The following is an 18,234-nucleotide window of genomic DNA, read 5'->3' on the forward strand; positions in this document are numbered from 1 at the left end:
TTCTAAATAATATTACATTTATCAACATTATTAAGAAAGTCAGCCATGTATGTGGGGGTATGGACACATAATTGGTGCGTCTCAGGCCACCAAGAAGATGCTATGCTGCCACAAGTGTAGTGTGGCTGCAGGAGCATGACCACAAAATATTGGAAGCAGCTATGTCTCCTTGACTGTCCCTAACATTCAGACAAGCTTGGGTGTTTTGTACTAGCCCCTCTAGAATACCACTGTGCTTTGTACCATCTCCTCTCTCAGCCTCCCCCAACCTGTAGCATACCATTGTGCCTTGTACCAACCTCCCTCTCTCTGTGCCCTTACCCATTGTTTGGATGAATAGTACCAATCTCTTTTCCAAGATGACAGGTATGGGTCAGGTTTCAGTTTAGCACAGAGATTACATTGTCCTTTGATGCTGACACATAGATCAGTAAGAAGCCACAAAGTGGAAAATGGACAAACCTATAGGGAAGGAGGGGATTGGAGGCTAGACTAGCACCTGTAAATTATTGGGCATGCCTACCGTATGATGACCTCGCTGCCGCCAAGATGCACTGGTATTGTGAATTGTTTCAAGTTTCAGGTCTGATATTCTGTTATTACGCCCAGAAATACTTCAGTATTAAAGGAATCGGAAATACTGATGTACAATTTATTCATTGTGGCTGGGAAAATGACAGCAGTGTGACACCCCTGACTAAAGAGAATGTGTCACATGATCAGCACACATCCTACCTTGGGGCAATATCTTCTGCCAGGTGCTTCATATTCTCTAGTATCCCTGAGTGCATGGCAACACTAAAAGTGGCTTTGCTGCTGAGTTTACTACCTCATAGTTTCCATCCTCAGCAGTTTATATAACTGATAATCTCCCCCAACACTTAGCAAACATACTATAAATGTCCCTCTATTATTTCAGGTGTGGATAACCAGCTACTGTACAATTGAGAGTACAACTGTATTGCAGAAATTCTTGAGAAGAAGACACGTTACATACTCAAGTAGCTGTAGCATCAGTGTACAGGGTTTCTGCATTATGTCAAATTATCCAGGGGAGCACACGCAAATAATGGACAGGAAAATGACTTTCAGGCCTGAGAACACTGATAGTTTGTGTTCTTGTTGGTTGTTATTGCCAGATATACATTAGCTAAAACAAATCTTTATTGTATAATTAACTTTGTATCTGTAACTTTACCTCATGTTTCCTTGTTGGACTCTTTAATGTCTTAGGGTTGAAATAATAAAAATTGTTCCAGTTCCTCTTAGTTCATATAGACAATCTATAGGGGTCATCTTAAAGGACATTTCAGGAATTGACCAATATCCACAATCTAATGTGTATAACAACGGCATTTTCTGCTCCAAGCATGAATTCTTTCCATTCCCTGATAAGCTATGACCTAGTACAGCATAGGTCACTTACTCTTTTTGTATCACTTTCACTGGCTAAGGATTGCAAGCAGACACAAGACATGATCTTGTCCCCAGTGCATTGGATGGACCATAGAATTTTAGGCCTTTTTGAAAATATGCTGTTTATATTTTCAAAAGATCTTGGGGCCAAATAATCATGGATAGCTGCTCCCAGGTTGTAACCCATCAAATGGACAGGTCTGCCTTACTGCTTAATTTCCATTTAAATGTATCATGCCAGGGGGTCCAATGACTGTGACACAGGATAGCCCCCACCAGGAATATTCTGGATTCCAATGCTCCCTATACGGAACATCAAGCTTTTTCGTGCACCAATTAATTAACCAGTCAGTGCTCTCACAACATGAAAACTCTAATGTGCAGGAGGATTGGAATGCGACATTCTAGCCTTTACTGACAAAACTATAATACAATTAGGTCTACAGAGAATTAAAAGTTAATTTTTAATATAGAATACATAAGACTGCCCAGACAAGGTTAAAGATATTATTTATCTTCGGTATTCTATAAGATGTTATACAATCAGTATATTTGTTTATGATATACCGGTTTCAATTAATATAATTTCCTAGTGAAAACTAGTGCACCTACCTCTCAGAATTTCTTACATTTATTCTACAGCCAGAACACAAGGTATCAGAAAATGAGTGCTATTTAGTTTCTGTACCGCACAGGTCCAGTAGGTTTACATAAAAATGAAATCTGTCTTTTAAATGACTAATAGTTTAATGTATCTTACTAATAAGTACTGATTCCTAATGCATGAATACTGTTAAATATATTCTATATCTTATAAGTCAGACAATTACATGCATCAGATGTAAACTTCAAAAGTCTACTCCAAATCTAGACTGCATTCTGTGCCCATTATAATAATGTTCTACCCCATAATAAATCTACGTATGTGCTCAGAGGTTGTTGGAAATAGATTTTTGGCCAGCCCCCGCCTTACCCAAGTGCATTAGAACCTATGCCTCCTCCTCTCAGTTACTACTGTTGTTTGATCACACCATCAGCAGCAGGAGAACCAGAGCACTTGGGAGCTTGTAACACATGTCATACGCATGGCATACTGTCTATGGATGTGGTGTGTGATGAATGCTACATCTATATGAGCTTGCCCTTGTCCGATCAATAACACATCTCCAACCTGGGCTGGTCTAGCCTCCATCATAAAAGTTCTCTGTTCCTACTCCCAGTATCAGCAGTTTTAATAATGTGACAACGGGGGTCCTACAGTGAGAGGGGAACCCTTATTGAAGCATTATATGGGGGTGTAATGAAAAGAGAACCCTCTAAATATACACAATTTACTGCAGTGGTTATAAAACCATTGTTTAGATTAGATATACTTATTCATATATGAAAAACACTACTGTTCAAAGCAGTAATTTGAGAAGTAATTTGCAGCTGTTCTCCAAAGTAAGAGGGGGCAATTACAAAATAAACCATGTATTCTAGTAAAAATAGTTCTCTGTGTTTCTCAACATTACTCCGCAGGACCCCTAACAGGTCCCATTTTCAGATCACCTGGAAGGTGCATAATTGTATGACTAATTGTCACATTTTAAAGATAAAAAGGAGACCTGGAAGACTCCTTCTACCTTGACTAGCACCCCATCCACCTGTACAATTCCGTCTTTCTGTTCTGATGAACCCAATTCATGTACCTTACTATGCACTATTCATACATCACAATCAATCACACTGATAAAAACGGAGACTTTAAATATCTGCACATTTATTGAATCATTCAATGGCTTTACCCATCATAAATTACAAGTATTTTAAATCATTTCACAAAACAAACCATCTTCAAAAGCACATTCATACACATGATTTAAAACAAAGAATATAATAAAAAAGAAAACACATAAAACTGTACATTTAGCAGTAAAATTGGTTACAATAAAATCAATTTCAAATTAGTCAACCTCTGCTACTAAAGCCAGAGTATTTAAGGAACTACTTGCCATGATTTTTAAGTATTACATTTTTTTTTATTTCCTAATCAGCAATTTAAAGTTAACGTATGGTTGGGTTGGCTTGTTTAATAAAATAAATATACGGGTTAGAAAAAAAAGCAGAAAGCAGAAAAAATCCTGATCCACATTTAACAAATAACTACCCATCTCCCCACAATTGTGCAACCATGAGGGTACCATGCCCAGGACTTGCAAGGTTCAGAAGTTACATGCCGGATGCCTGTGACAGCAATTTCTTCCAGGCTAACATTCTGGAGAAATCTGAAAGTAAATGTAGGGTGTATTAATTGACTGTGGAGTGGATTGGACAGTGGCACTTGTATTAATGGGGAAGAGTATATTATTTTAAAAATGTATCTCTAAGATTAAGTTCCCCCTTAACCATATAAATGTTTTTGGAAAATATTAAACACAATTGCCCTCATTCCGTGTTGTTCGCTCGCTAGCTGCTTTTAGCAGCATTGCACACGCTAAGCCGCCACCCTCTGGGAGTGTATCTTAGCATAGCAGAATTGCGAACGAAAGATTAGCAGAATTGCGATTAGAAAATTCTTAGCAGTTTCTGAGTAGCTCGAGACTTACTCAGCCATTGCGATCAGTTCAGTCAGTTTCATTCCTGGTTTGACGTCACAAACACACCCAGCGTTCGCCCAGACACTCCCCCGTTTCTCCAGCCACTCCCGCGTTTTTCCCTGAAACGCCTGCGTTTTTCCGCAGACTCCCAGAAAACGGTCAGTTTCCGCCCAGAAACACCCACTTCCTGTCAATCACTCACCGATCAGCAGAACGATGAAAAAACTTTGTTACGCCGTGAGTAAAATACCTAACTTTTGTGTAAAAGAACTAAGCGCATGCGCTATGCGAACCTTGCGCATGCGCAGTAAGCGACTAATCGCAGTATAGCGAAAATCGGCAACGAGCGAACAACTCGGAATGACCCCCAATGTTTTACTATGTAACAAAACACTATGCTAAAATATTATTTAGATTGATTCAACATCATGGAATAAGGAAATGGTAGAGCTTATTTTTGCTTAAACATTTTGGAAGACGGGCTCACTTATGAAAAATATGTACATTTGAGCACCATTAATCTGTACATTATAAATAAACTGCTACTTTTTTTGTTTTGTTTTATTACTAATACTACATTTAAGGTCATCTTCCTACAAAGTAAAATTATGAGTGTATGTTTATTTTTTCTTGAGTTGTGCTCCAAAGTCTATGCAAGTTTAAAAAGAAATCTGTTGAAATAATGCAGGACAGCGATCCTTTGACCCCCATACATCTACAGGCTGATTCACTGTTCTGTCGATCATCGGCGGATTCTGATGATCGACGATTTGTTGGGGAATCTGCAAAATCCTACACTTCCCTGGCTCACCAATTGTGATCATTTTTGGGTCAGAGTCTGCAGATTGAGGACTCCCAACAGGTTGGATTTTCAGATGATCCAACCTAGGCATCGGCAAAATGGGAACTTGCCCAAATACTACCCTGATGTATGTGCCCCATTAGTCGCATGTAAAACAGGTGTGTGGATGAACTTTAGAGTTTCCCTTTAAAGCTTGCTGACCATTAATCAATTCTACTTGTACAGCTCACTTTTTTTTTTTTTCAACATTCCACAGAATTTAAGGAAAATGAATGGACAGAGGGTAGCTGAAGAGACTAATTACATTTAATATGGTAGTACTGGCTGAAACTATTCACAAAATAACAAATCAGTGTTTTATCCACAGATATTTTATTTCTGCGTTATTGACAAGCCCTATAGGGTTTGGCGACGGTCTCCTGAGTGATGTCAGGATTCTGGCGTCGGGCACATGACTGCCGACATCCCAACTGCCGGTATGCGTAAAAAAACACTAATTTTAATATGGAAAAGGTCGCTCCAAGATCACTATAAAGACTGCATATAATACAAGAATGCTGCATCTCTTTAGTATAAGAGATACCACACATATAAAGACATATTTTTGGCCAAGACATATAACAAAGATACCATTTAGTTGTCTGTCATAAAAGGAGGTCATTTGAAGTTCTCCACTTTTGGTATAAATATAAATGTTGTATTGTATTCCTGGAAGAGGTGGATTTCAGATAATGAACTAAAAATAATTTTAAAAGCCTGCACCCGTTGGAATTGCACTTTTAAAGGCAAACAAAAATACCAGTTTATTGGCGCAATTTGGTAAAAACAAACACAAAAAAACACATTTAAAGAAAAACACATTAACAATGTAATATAACAGGCAATATTTGATCCTCAAATTAAATCCCAATATCAATTTAAAACACACACACCCTGCTTACATGGACAATAAAAATGAATAAAAATATTCATGTAATCCTGTCAATCATTTTAAATAAGAAAGTTATCTCGACCTACATGTAGAAGCCTAATTGCGCACAGCACAATAGAAAATGTCAGACTTTTTTTTTATGCATTAAAACTGGATTTCAACTTGTTCTCAGAATATGTGCTTTCTGTAACGAACTGAATATTACTAGTGACATATGTAACTACGGGGGTAATTCAGACCTGAACGCTGGGCAGCGATTTTTGCAGCCTTGCGATCAGATAGTCGTTGCCTACGGGGGGAGTGTATTTTTGCTGTGCAAGTGTGCGATCGCATGTGTAGCAGAGCTGCAAAAACTGATTTTGTGCAGTCTCTGCGCAGCTCAGGACTTAGCCGCTGCGATCACATCAGCCTGTTCAGGACCGGATTTGACGTCAGACACCCTCCCTTCAAACGCTTGGACACGCCTGCGTTTTTACAAACACTCCCTGAAAATGGTCAATTGCCACCCACAAAAGCCCTCTTCCTGTCAATCTCCTTGTGTACACCCGTGCGAATGGGTCTTTCGCACAAACCCGTCGCTGACCGGCGATCTGCTTTGCAGCTGTCCTTCGTGCCTGCACATTGAAATGCATTCGCATGCGCAGTTTGGAACTAATCGCCCGCTGTGCAAAAACGCACAGCAGCGATCAGGTCTGAATGACCCCCTTAAATGGGACCTGCATGTAAATGTTATATATACAAAATAATCAAAATATATAAATAAATGATAATAATCCCTCTATTCTGTGGAACCGTGGAGGTCGTATGCCCCCAGCTCCCGCGGTTCGATATATTCACACCACAATGGTGCTAAAGTCTGTCCTCCCAGACTAACAATGGAAAGAATGTTAAAGTGAACTCAGGGTACTGAATTGCTGTTCCTGGAGAGAACCAGCTACAGCTACAGCACAAGTAGCACAGTTAACAATTATTCAATGTCATTCCTTTTCTTTCACATTTCTTCTGGATTAAAGTCTCCGAGTTCTTTTTTTTTTTTTTTGAGGGGGGGGGGGGGGGGGGGGGGGGCTCAAATGGGAAGCTGGTTTATTGTGCAAATATTAAGTTAACTTTGTTTTCCCCTTTACTAGTCAAGTTATTATTACAAGGCAGTGTCGGGTATTCCATAAGGGTCAGGGAAGTAACAAAACCCCAATTACTCTACAGATCCTTATTTTTCCCTCCAAGAAAATGGCTAACTGCAACAAGACACACATACTTATAAATGTATATTATATACAAACCGTTGCACACATCAACAAAAACAATATCAAATGCATTTTCTTTTAAACTGTAAGAGAAAGTGCTAATGTTTCAGTATTTGTTTAGCAGGGAAGATATATCCGATATATCCAGCAACATGTGTCTCCTTACATTGTACTCAGCAAGCTAACAATGGTTCATTTGAACAATCTTTAAAACTAAGAAAAATATATATAAATGTAAATTAAAAAACCAAGGATTCTATAATTTCTTTAATATCTAAAATTCCTCTACTATCCGAGTGGGTTCGGTTTTACATGGCTCTTTTTGCCAAACTTGTGCAAGTTCGGATTTATACGGAATTATCTTATTGGCTATCCAAAACACGGGAGTGCAGACAGCCAATAAGATGCAGTCTTGAAAGCCGAACATAAACGAGGGAGGGATCTATTTACTAAGCCTTGGACGGAGATAAAGTGGATGGAGATAAAGTACCAGTTAATCAGCTCCTAAATGCCATTTTTCACAGCCTGTAATATGGCAGATAGCAGCTGATTGGCTGGGACTTTAACTACGTCCACTTTATCTCCGTCCAAGGCTTAAATAGACCCCTGAATCTGAGTAAATCCGAACTGCTCATCTGCACTTGATAGCCAGTTTTGTTGATAAAAAAGTAATCATTGGAACAATTACAAATGCCAAGTGTAAATCTGTCAATTATTGCACCAAGGCATTTGGTAAACATGGCTGAAAGCTTGCTGGGACCGGCTGCCTGTGTATGTTATGGCATCTTCAAACCACAATAACAGACTTCAGTGATTTGGCCACTTGGTCCAAGCTCCAAACAGCCACTTGCTTGGCTCTCAATGAAGCTTATTTATAAAACAACAATCTTCCAGAAGAATGTCTATAGCAGCATTTCAGGCTTCACCTGTCATAACAGAACAATAATGTGGTTACCATGCAAGAGTTCCTCCATAGCAACTGAACACAAATTAGAATTTGCCGTCAGGATCATGTAGGACTCTCTGTGCAGCTGTGAGGTCTTGTATTTGATTTGTAATCTTTTTTTCTTAATTTCACACAATCCATGGCAGAAAGCATCTGAAAGCTGCTCTAGACAAACATCTAGAATAAAAATGGCCAACTAGATCCTAAGAGACCCCTAGCAGCTCAGGTTTACCAGATCTCTTACCTGGTGCACAGGTGTATTCATTAGTAAATGACACTTTCAAAGTTCCACAGATGTGTTGGAAAACAACAGCGCCTAGGGTCATTGAAAGGATGGGATAGACATGCAACTTAGGGCCTGATTCAGAGATGTATGCTAATGCCGCCGCAGCTGCTAATGTATGCGCAGTGACTGTATGAAAATATGCAAATTCCCTGCATTTGTAATGAGACGCCCATCTGCGGCTTATACTGTAAATCCCAGCGGCTGGGTACAAATACTCAGCATCAGTCCCAGATCAGTCAATTATCGACGTTCTGAATAGCCCTATAGTCATACAGAATGAGCAAAGGACGCTGTGCGGCATCACAGCCGCGGGCAGAGACATGCCTGAAAACGGTCCCGACACACCTGCGGTTTTGCCACTACTCCCAGTAACCATTCCCAAATCACTGGCTGTAAATCTCTTTGGGAATAAATCTTCGCTGTGACTGCAAGACCTTTGCGGCACATGCACAGTGCGACTTAGATGACTGTCTTGGCCGATGATCGGTTATCTAAATAAAAATTGGATTTGCCTTCTCTGATTCAGGCCCTTAGTCTTACAGAGTTCTCGGAACATAACCATGGAGAGGCCCTGAGTAACTTAATATCGAATTAGACAATAAAAAAAGTCACCATTGTCACAGGCTTATGTTGTCTAACAAAAATATACCAGGAGTACTTTTTATAAGGTATAAACAATAAATATACCAGGAGTACTTTTTATACGGTATAAACAATACTAATCAACTTCAATATTTCTTTAAAGGTGGAAAAAAGGAACTTGGGCTAGTTTTAGAAAAACGAATAATAATTCCAGACACTCTGTAGGATCTACAACCTGAACGTCAGACGTAGAAACTCCAGGGTTCTGCAAACTTTAAATATGGGAAAAATAAATTTAGTAAAATGCACACAGCTCCTGGAATGGATATTTCACACTGTATTTAAAAACGCTATTGTAAATTGCAACAAACTCCTTAAGAATGAAAAGCATAACTGCCCATACCCTCTAGGGTTAGATGCCTGGGACATAATTGTCATGAATATTCAAAAGTTCCAAGGTACTAGGTGTGTTTTGCTGCAGGCAAGCGTCCCAAATGAATCTGGCTGATCAGTTTGTTTGCCTGTAACTGATCCCTTGCAGGCTGGCATTGTGCTGACAGAATTCCACAGCAGAATGCGTAAGATAATGATTTAAGGCAAAACACTGATTTACTAAAGCACATAGCACTCCAGATCCATGTCCCCTACAGTGCAGTCAATTAGGTTACAGTAACTGGGAAAAATACATTTAATCACCAGTTTTATTTTTTCATTTCCTTTAACCCGAGTAAGCACATGGAGGTAGACATAACTACAGCAAGATACATGCTTTAGTAAATCAATCACTCAAGATATGATGCTCTTAATACTGTACCTCACATTTATGGTAAATATTATTTTAAGGCTGCTTACATTACATTTTTGTGCAGTTTTCATGTTTTATTTTTGTTTTATATTTTTATTTTATGGAATGAGGACATTTAGTGTAAACCACTAAATCTAACGGGCAATTATTTTGATATTTTTAAGAAAAAAATGAGGAATTCATTTTTCAATTGAAATTTCTATAAGTTGTTCATTGATGTGGCTCAATTACCCTAATTAGTAAATAAAGACAATGTTTCATATCCATTAATATACACAAGTACATTGTATACAGTCTGCAGTGTATGCAATACTTTCAAAATAGAGATGTGTAACACTATTGTATTTTGCTTTAGTTTGAAACTTTGAATACAAAATATGTTCTCTTTTTTATAGGTTATGATTTTTTTGTTTTTTAAAATATATTGTTAAAGACAAAAAAATGCAAAGAAACAACTTGGCTGGATTATCTTTCTAAATGGCTCTTCTTTTCTAAAGCAGATCGTGTCATATGTCTATGAGACATATGCTACAGCAAACAATTTGGCATGTATAGTCTCTGCAACACAACAGATACTAAAGTCCAGCTCGTGACCTTATTATAAAGATTTCTGTTGCTTTTAGCTGGTTGTCCGAAGCGCTGGATGCAAACCATAATACTTTATTTGATCAGAATAAGACATCTTCATTTTGTATTAAAATCTGCACGATTTGTTTCTGGTGGCGCATGTCATTTAAAGATGTGAGGGCGTTCTCCTCTGGAGGTCGCATCAGTGTTGGTCCAAAGACAATACCAAGGTTCTCTGCGCTCATCAGATTCTCCTTCTCATTCTGTGTAACCCTGGAATAAGCACACAAGTAACTTGAAGGGGGATCTTACCATAAAAAAGTTTAGATTTTTTTTCTAATTATTATATTTGAAACAACATTTTAAAACATTTTGAATGTAGTATTAAACTGTGCCAACTTAATCTACATGATGATTACATCCCAGTCCAGGGCGATACTACAAAATGTTTCTTAGGGTGGTCTTCAGGTTGCCAGAGGATGCCTCCCAGTGACCACCATACCAGCGCCGGAATCCCGACCGCCGGCATGTTTTCTCCCTCTTGGGGGTCCACGACCCCCCCCTGGAGGGAGAATAGATAGCGTAGCGCGCCACCGTGCCCGCAGCGTGGCGAGCACAGAGAGCCTGCAAGGGGCTCATTTGCACTCACACAGCAGTCGGTATGCCGGCGGTCGGGATTCCGGCGCCGGTATGCTGGTTGCCGGGATCCCGACCGCCGACAAACCATACTACACCCGTTTCTTACACAGTCTTATAACAAATATTGTACTGTTATTTTTATGTATGATTTTAGCTCCGCTTTAATAATACGGTGGGGAGTTAATTCTGCTTCCCTAAAGTCAACTGCAAAACGTACAGAAAACATTCATGTAGAATCAGGCACTAGAATTGGAAGAGAAAACTAAATTGCAGCCACCAGCTTCTTTTCTATAGGCAAATTATTGCTGTGATGTAGACTAGTGCGGAACACTGACCACTGTCATTAATCACATGCCTATTTCCCGACAAGTAACAGTATTCCGCAGCCAGACATAATGAAGTATATCTCAGAGCTGCATTCTCACCTAGCAAGAGGTCTATGCATTGCTCAGTGAATAGCTGCTCCTAAATGGTGGCACAGACTTACTTTTTTAGGTGGATCATTAGGAATCGAAGTGTCTCATAATGTGCTGGTGGCAGGAGCATCAGTGATTCATGTACAGCTTCTAATCTCTCATCTGGATTGGATATTTCTGAAATATAAAATGTTTATATTTTATTATTATAGCAGTCATTAATTAGTAGATATTATTTTATCCTACTATAGCAACTAAATTAGTAATTTAGTAGATATTTATTTGTAAAAAAAAAAAAAAGGTCTATAAGCTACTGTACAATGGCTAACGCTTATATGCAATACTGCATCCCCCAATGAAAAGAGTGGGGACTGCAACATCCTGAGATGACCTTGATATCTCCTATTTTTTAGCATTTAGTAAATTGAAAGACATACATGAATCATGTATGAAATGCTTTTTCCACATGCTTTAAAGGTCAATGCAGCTCGATAAATAGACCTCTTGAGGTGGCTGTCATCTGATATTTAAATGCCATCATTTAAACAGACTAACAGAGTCTACTGCCATATATAGCTCCATCCATGAAACGTTAGTAGACTTATTTGCAGTCAGGCTTAATGCAAGGAGTTTGGATAAAAGAGGAATGTTCAACAAAAGGGGTTCACTACGATATGCCGGCGACCAGCATACTGGCGCCGGGAATCCGACCGCCGGCTTACCGACAGTGTGGCGAGCGCAAATGAGCCCCTTGCGGGCTCGCTGCGCTCTCCACGCTACGGGCACGGTGGCGCGCTACGCGCACCACACTATTTTATTCTCCCTCCAGGGGGGTCATGGACCCCCACGAGGGAGAATAAGTGTCGGTATGCCGGCTGTCGGTATCCCGGCGCCGGTATACTGTGCGCCGGGATCCCGTCAGTCGGCATACAGAAGACCACCCATCAAAAGGCTTCACTATTCATGGTCTCCACCGATGGTGGGATTAGTGCTTTACTTTGAAGGCATGAAAACATTGACATAAGACCATCAGATGCCCAGAATCTCTAGTAGGACACAACGGATCAATCAGGGAAGGGGATGGGGCTAAGTAGCGCAATTGGGAGGTGGAGCCAAGAAACAGGCCAATCAGGGAAGAAGTGTGGCTAACTGAGGCAGAGCTAAACATTGTGCCCCCACACCGGCAAATAAAAACCCATATTCGTTCTTTGGGCCTAAATTATGCTTGTACAAAAAAGCCAATGCTCATGCGAGGGAGCAATTATCAGCAAACTGCACATGTGCTGTGATTGCAATGTGCATGCGTCAAGGTGCCGCTGCGATTTCAGTCACAATGAGGATTTCAAGGAGAAGTGTTTGATAGGAAGTGACCGTCTGTATGTGTTAATGGTTGAAAAATGCAAGCATCTGATGCCCCTTTTCAAGGCATGTATCTGCAAGCTCATACATGCAAAAATACGGTGCCTGCGTCGCTACTGCAGTGTCCAGCCTGCATATCCATAGGGCTGTAACACACGTGTCGGTTTCTCCCGGATGGCAAAAAGTTTGCCATCCGGGAGAAACCGGCAGGGTCTTTCACACACAACGGCTTTGAGCCGTGTGTGATGCTGTGCGCATGCGCATCATTACACAGGCTTGGAAAAAAAACGTTGTGTGTGAAAGCTCCCCTTCACACACACGGTTCACTGGCTGCAAAGACGGCACGGCCCCGGCCCGGCAGCCGGACCTTCCAGTGGATAGTTCCGGCTGCAACCCGGCAGCCGGGCCGGGGCCGTGCAGTGTGAAAGGACACTACCCCTCACACTGTTCATTACAATGCCGGCAAGGGAAAAAGCCATCCGGCTTTTTCCCGGCCGGCAAAAGCCGGCTCGTGTGTTTTAGCCCATAAACCAACCCTTAACCTCAATGCTCCATGTTTTTGTGTATAGGCTGTGAATATGTATGCAATTGCGGATGAGTTTGCGATGAGTCCGATGGGTGTCTCTTTTCATTTCTGGGTTGCAGCTTCACTTGCTAACATTAGCAGTTCCACAGCCTAGAGAACCGCACAAACATGAATTAGGCCCTTTGTCCGATGATGCAACTTTTTGCAGTTTTTGTTGCAATTTTTTAGAAAACTGCTAATCTAAGACATATTGTATATTAGTAGCCATCTGCTTACATACAAACTGATGCAACGTATTTACTGTGAAATGCTCTACAAGAAACAAATGCTTACATTTGTCTGATACTTAACATGGAAGGTATCATTACTATGGATGCAAACAAACATGGAGAAATGAAGGGTTTATGTACTAAACCTCGGAGAGAGACAAAGTGGACGGAGATAAAGTGGACCAGTCAATCAGTTTCTAATTGCCATGTTACAGGCTGTGTTTGAAAAATGACAGTTAGGAGCTGATTGGCTGGTACTTTATCTCCGTCCACTTTATCTCTCGGAGGCTTAGTACATAGACCCCTCTGTCCTAGGTGTAGGTTTCAGACAATCTGTTAGTGGTGCACCCATGAGTCAGTAATATACAATCATACTCAAAAAGAGAAAATAAAGAAGACTTTTTGGGGGGCACTTCTTATCGAAAAAAAAATAAAAAATGAAATGGAACTTTTATTCTTATTTGTTAAAATCTTTGGTAAACTGCATGATTGTATAGCTATCTGTAAATATCAAGAAGTATTTGTAAGGTTAAAGACTTTAATAGATATTAATAAAAGTTACATTTTATTTTATTTTTACATATTTCGATAAGTACCACCCAAAAAAGAGTCTTCCTTCTTTTCTTTTGTGTACGAAGGTATCATTCCTAGGCATTGCAAGGCAGAACTCTGCAGATGAACAGATAGAAAACACGGAAGCACTTATCTCTGAGTGATATGTTTGTATGGGGCATGTGAAATGCTGAAATGAAGCTCTGATAAACACAATTTACAGAAGTGGCTAAATGTATAATATCAGAATATGAACTTATTGTATGAGTTTAAACTTTGCATATCATTAATATAACAGATTACGGACTGAGAAATCAGATCACCCGCAACTCATGATATAATTGTCAGGCAGAAAGATAATTGTACTCTTATCTGTGCACGGAACTTTGAGAGAACAATTACTTGACAAGGTCACACATACTGTAGTGTGGAGCAACACAATTAAACTGTAATAATGAACTTAACCTACTTTTACGCTCAGAAGGTGTACACCAGTATGGTCAATTTAAACCACTTTGGTCCTAAAGATGACATTGACCATTACAGTGTGTGGCTGACCTGACCTACCGCACTAATGGAATGGGAGTGCACTGTACATACAATAACATGTGGTTACTAAACAGTGCCACACACGTCACAGACTCATGTTTAAAAAAAAACACAGACTGACCACATTTGTAAATGCATCTAAACACATAACTGCATACAAAAATATAACGTGGTTCATAAACGATCTGGGGATTTTGGATGCAGAGTCAACACCTTGAACTCTTTTTCATGTTCCTCAAACTATTCCTAGACAGAGGCCACTGCCATCAGGGATCACTGATGCATGAAGGGGTGTACTTAGTCTGCAGCAATGCTTAGGTACAGTAGGTATGTGTCAAAGTAACATCTGCATCAGGGGCAAATGCAGAATTCCTAGTGTGGAAGGGTTTCCTTCTATGTGTGCACCTGTGTGTATACAGATATACAGAAAATATATACAGTGTATATATATATATAAATATATATATATATATATATAGAGAGAGAGAGAGAGAGAGAGACACGACAATGTGCAAAAGTTTTAGTCTGGCACTTCTCTGGCAAACAGGATAATACTCAGGTGCCCTCTGTAGATATTTGCAGGCGCCCTCTGTAGATATATGAAAAAAGCACCAGCACTCGGAAAAATTTTCAATAAACTATTGTGATGCAATGTCACAACATACCAATGTTTCGGGGTCCGTGGCCCCGTTACATCTTGACATAGCGTTGGTATGTTGTGACACTGCATTACAACAGCTTATTGAAAAGTTGCTGCTGCTTTTTTATTGTGTGTATATAGCATCAGCCCGATGCATACGCGTGGTACATGGCCGTGTTAAGCGGCAGAATCAGGAGGGCGCTGCTCAGTGAGTGACGTCACTCACTCTCTACACTGCTGCGGCTACCCGTCCGCCCGACACAGGCTGCTCTCCGCAGGGGGCCCCATTACAGGGTAGTTTAACGTGTGAACAGGCGCCACTGCAGACTGTGAGCACATTGGACAGCTGCCGGGTGCCGCAGCTCCAGCGCATTCACCTACGTCTCCTCTCCTGCACCATCAGTCACTGTGGTGTGCTGGGAGAGGAGCCGAATGGGAATAAGGCAGGGTGGAGGCACGGACATTTAAATGTGAACGAGGTAGAGATTGCAGGTACCGGCATCGCAGTGGGGTGATCAAAACGGTGCGACTCCAGAGCAGAGCTGAAAAGCTTACCCCTGCTGATGGACGAAAAAAGATAAGAGAGTATCATTTCTTTCATCCAGCAGCAGGGGTAAGCTATTCAGCTCTGCCCCGGAGATGCACAGTTGTGATTACCCCACTGCGATGACGGCACCTGCAGTCTCTACCTCAGTCACAGATGTGACTGGATGTAGGGGAGCAACTAAGCTGCGTTGTGGGAGGTACTATGCAGGCAATGCTGCAGGGGGCGGGGTGGTATCGGTCCCTGCAGGCACTACTGGCATTAGGCAACCAAAGTGCCTGGTAGGTCACTGGGGGGCCTGCAGCAGAACTGTAGTGATAGTGACACATTGGGCCACCAGGAGATCAGGGCACAGATTCTGTGTCTGTATTGGGAACTGGCCAGAGTTCAACTTCTCCCTGAGCATCAGTGACCCTGATCTTCCTGCCTGGTGGCTGACTGGTTCCTCCTCTGAGACCACCAGCCACTGTACAATATTCAGCCGCGGATCGTCCCTTTGGACTTCCTCCCTCCCCAGATGCCAGCTACCTCCCAGGGTGAGTACATCCTAGTTTTCATTCTAACTCTAAAAATACACAGTTTATCAAATATAGGTCTCATTCAGATTTGTCCCCCCCACCCACCCTTTCCCTCTCCACCCTTCCCTCTCTCTCCCCCCCCTCTTGCTCCCCCCATTTCCCTCTGCACCCTTCCGCCTCTCTCTTTCTCTCCCTCTCCCCCCCTTTCCCTCCACTTTTACCTCTCTTCATCCCACCCTCTCTCTCTTTCTCCTCCCCTTTCCCTCTTCACCCTTCCTCTCTCTCTCTGTCGCCCTCTCCCTGTCCCCCTCTGCCTCTCCCTGTCAGACTTTCCCTGTTACCCTCTCCTTGTCACCCACTGCTTCTCCATCACCCCCTGCTTCTCACCCTCTCTCTCTCTCCCTGTCACCCTCTCTCTCTCCCAATCACCCACAGTCTACTACGAAAATTGTGTGCAAGTTGCATTTATGGCCCACACATCTCACATCCTGTGAGGCCACGCTCCTTGTAGTGGGACCACACCCCCTTTCCGTGAGCGCACGCCTTCGGCACGCACAAATGTACCTCTCACTGTTACTCAACCCTTTCCACTATCAGAATGCCCTCCTGTCATTTTCTTCTGAATCCGTCCTTGAATGTGTGTCAGTGTTATTATCAATAGTTACTGTATGCCATTTATAATAAGAATTTACTCACCGGTAATTCTATTTCTCGTAGTCCGTAGTGGATGCTGGGTACTCCGTAAGGACCATGGGGGTATAGACGGGCTCCGCAGGAGACTGGGCACTCTTAAAAGAAAGATTAGGTACTATATATGGTGTGCACTGGCTCCTCCCTCTATGCCCCTCCTCCAGACCTCAGTTAGGGAAACTGTGCCCGGAAGAGCTGACATTGCTAGGAAAGGATTTGGAATCCAGGGTAAGACTCATACCAGCCACACCAATCACACTGTACAACTCGTGATAACTATACCCAGTTAACAGTATGAACAATAACTGAGCCTCTCTCAACAGATGGCTCATACAATAACCCTTTAGTTAAGCAATAACTATATACATGTATTGCAGAGAGTCCGCACTTGGGACGGGCTCCCAGCATCCACTACGGACTACGAGAAATAGAATTACCGGTGAGTAAATTCTTATTTTCTCTGACGTCCTAGTGGATGCTGGGTACTCCGTAAGGACCATGGGGATTATACCAAAGCTCCCAAACGGGCGGGAGAGTGCGGATGACTCTGCAGCACCGAATGAGCAAACTCAAGGTCCTCCTCAGCCAGGGTATCAAACTTGTAGAATTTTGCAAAAGTGTTTGAACCCGACCAAGTAGCAGCTCGGCAAAGTTGTAAAGCCGAGACCCCTCGGGCAGCCGCCCAAGAAGAGCCCACCTTCCTCGTGGAATGGGCTTTTACTGATTTTGGATGCGGCAGTCCAGCCGCAGAATGTGCAAGCTGAATGGTGCTACAGATCCAGCGAGCAATAGTCTGCTTTGAAGCAGGAGCACCCAGCTTGTTGGGTGCATGCAGGATAAATAGCGAGTCAGTTTTTCTGACTCTAGCCGTCCTGGAAACATAAAGTTTCAGGACCCGGACTACGTCCAGCAACTTGGAATCCTCCAAGTCCCTAGTAGCCGCAGGCACCACAATAGGTTGGTTCAAATGAAACGATGATACCACCTTAGGGAGAAATTGGGGACGAGTCCTCCATTCTGCCCTTTCCATATGGAAGATCAGATATGGGCTTTTACATGACAAAGCCGCCAATTCTGACACACGCCTAGTCCAAGCTAAGGCCAAAAGCATGACCACTTTCCACGTGAGATATTTTAGCTCCACGGTCTTAAGTGGCTCAAACCAGTGGGATGTTAGGAATCCAACACACGTTAAGATCCCAAGGTGCCACTGGAGGCACAAAAGGGGCTGAATATGCGTAACAACGTCCGAACTTCAGGCAGTGAAGCCAGTTCTTTTTGAGAGAAAAAGGGATAGGGCCGAAATCTTGGCCTTTATGGATCCTAATTTTAGGCCCATAGTCACTCCTGACTGTAGGAAGTGCAGGAATCGAC

The 18,234-nt window shown here is 41.8% G+C and overlaps 1 protein-coding gene across 3 annotated transcripts in view; it reads right to left on the reverse strand.

The window, feature by feature from the left end:
- Positions 1 to 3,175: 3,175 nt before the first annotated feature.
- CHN2 (chimerin 2) overlaps positions 3,176 to 18,234 on the reverse strand; it is a 568,891-nt gene continuing 553,832 nt past the window's right edge. For all 3 annotated transcript variants that reach the window (XM_063921963.1, XM_063921964.1, XM_063921965.1), the window contains exons 12-13: positions 11,285 to 11,390; positions 3,176 to 10,431 (exon numbers count right to left, since the gene is read on the reverse strand). In XM_063921963.1, the coding sequence (XP_063778033.1) occupies positions 10,260 to 10,431; positions 11,285 to 11,390 (278 nt within the window). In that variant the 3' untranslated portion in view covers positions 3,176 to 10,259. The remainder of the gene's footprint in view (positions 10,432 to 11,284; positions 11,391 to 18,234) is intronic.

This window comes from Pseudophryne corroboree, chromosome 5 (genome assembly GCF_028390025.1).
Source record: "Pseudophryne corroboree isolate aPseCor3 chromosome 5, aPseCor3.hap2, whole genome shotgun sequence".
NCBI classification, from domain to species: domain Eukaryota; kingdom Metazoa; phylum Chordata; class Amphibia; order Anura; family Myobatrachidae; genus Pseudophryne; species Pseudophryne corroboree.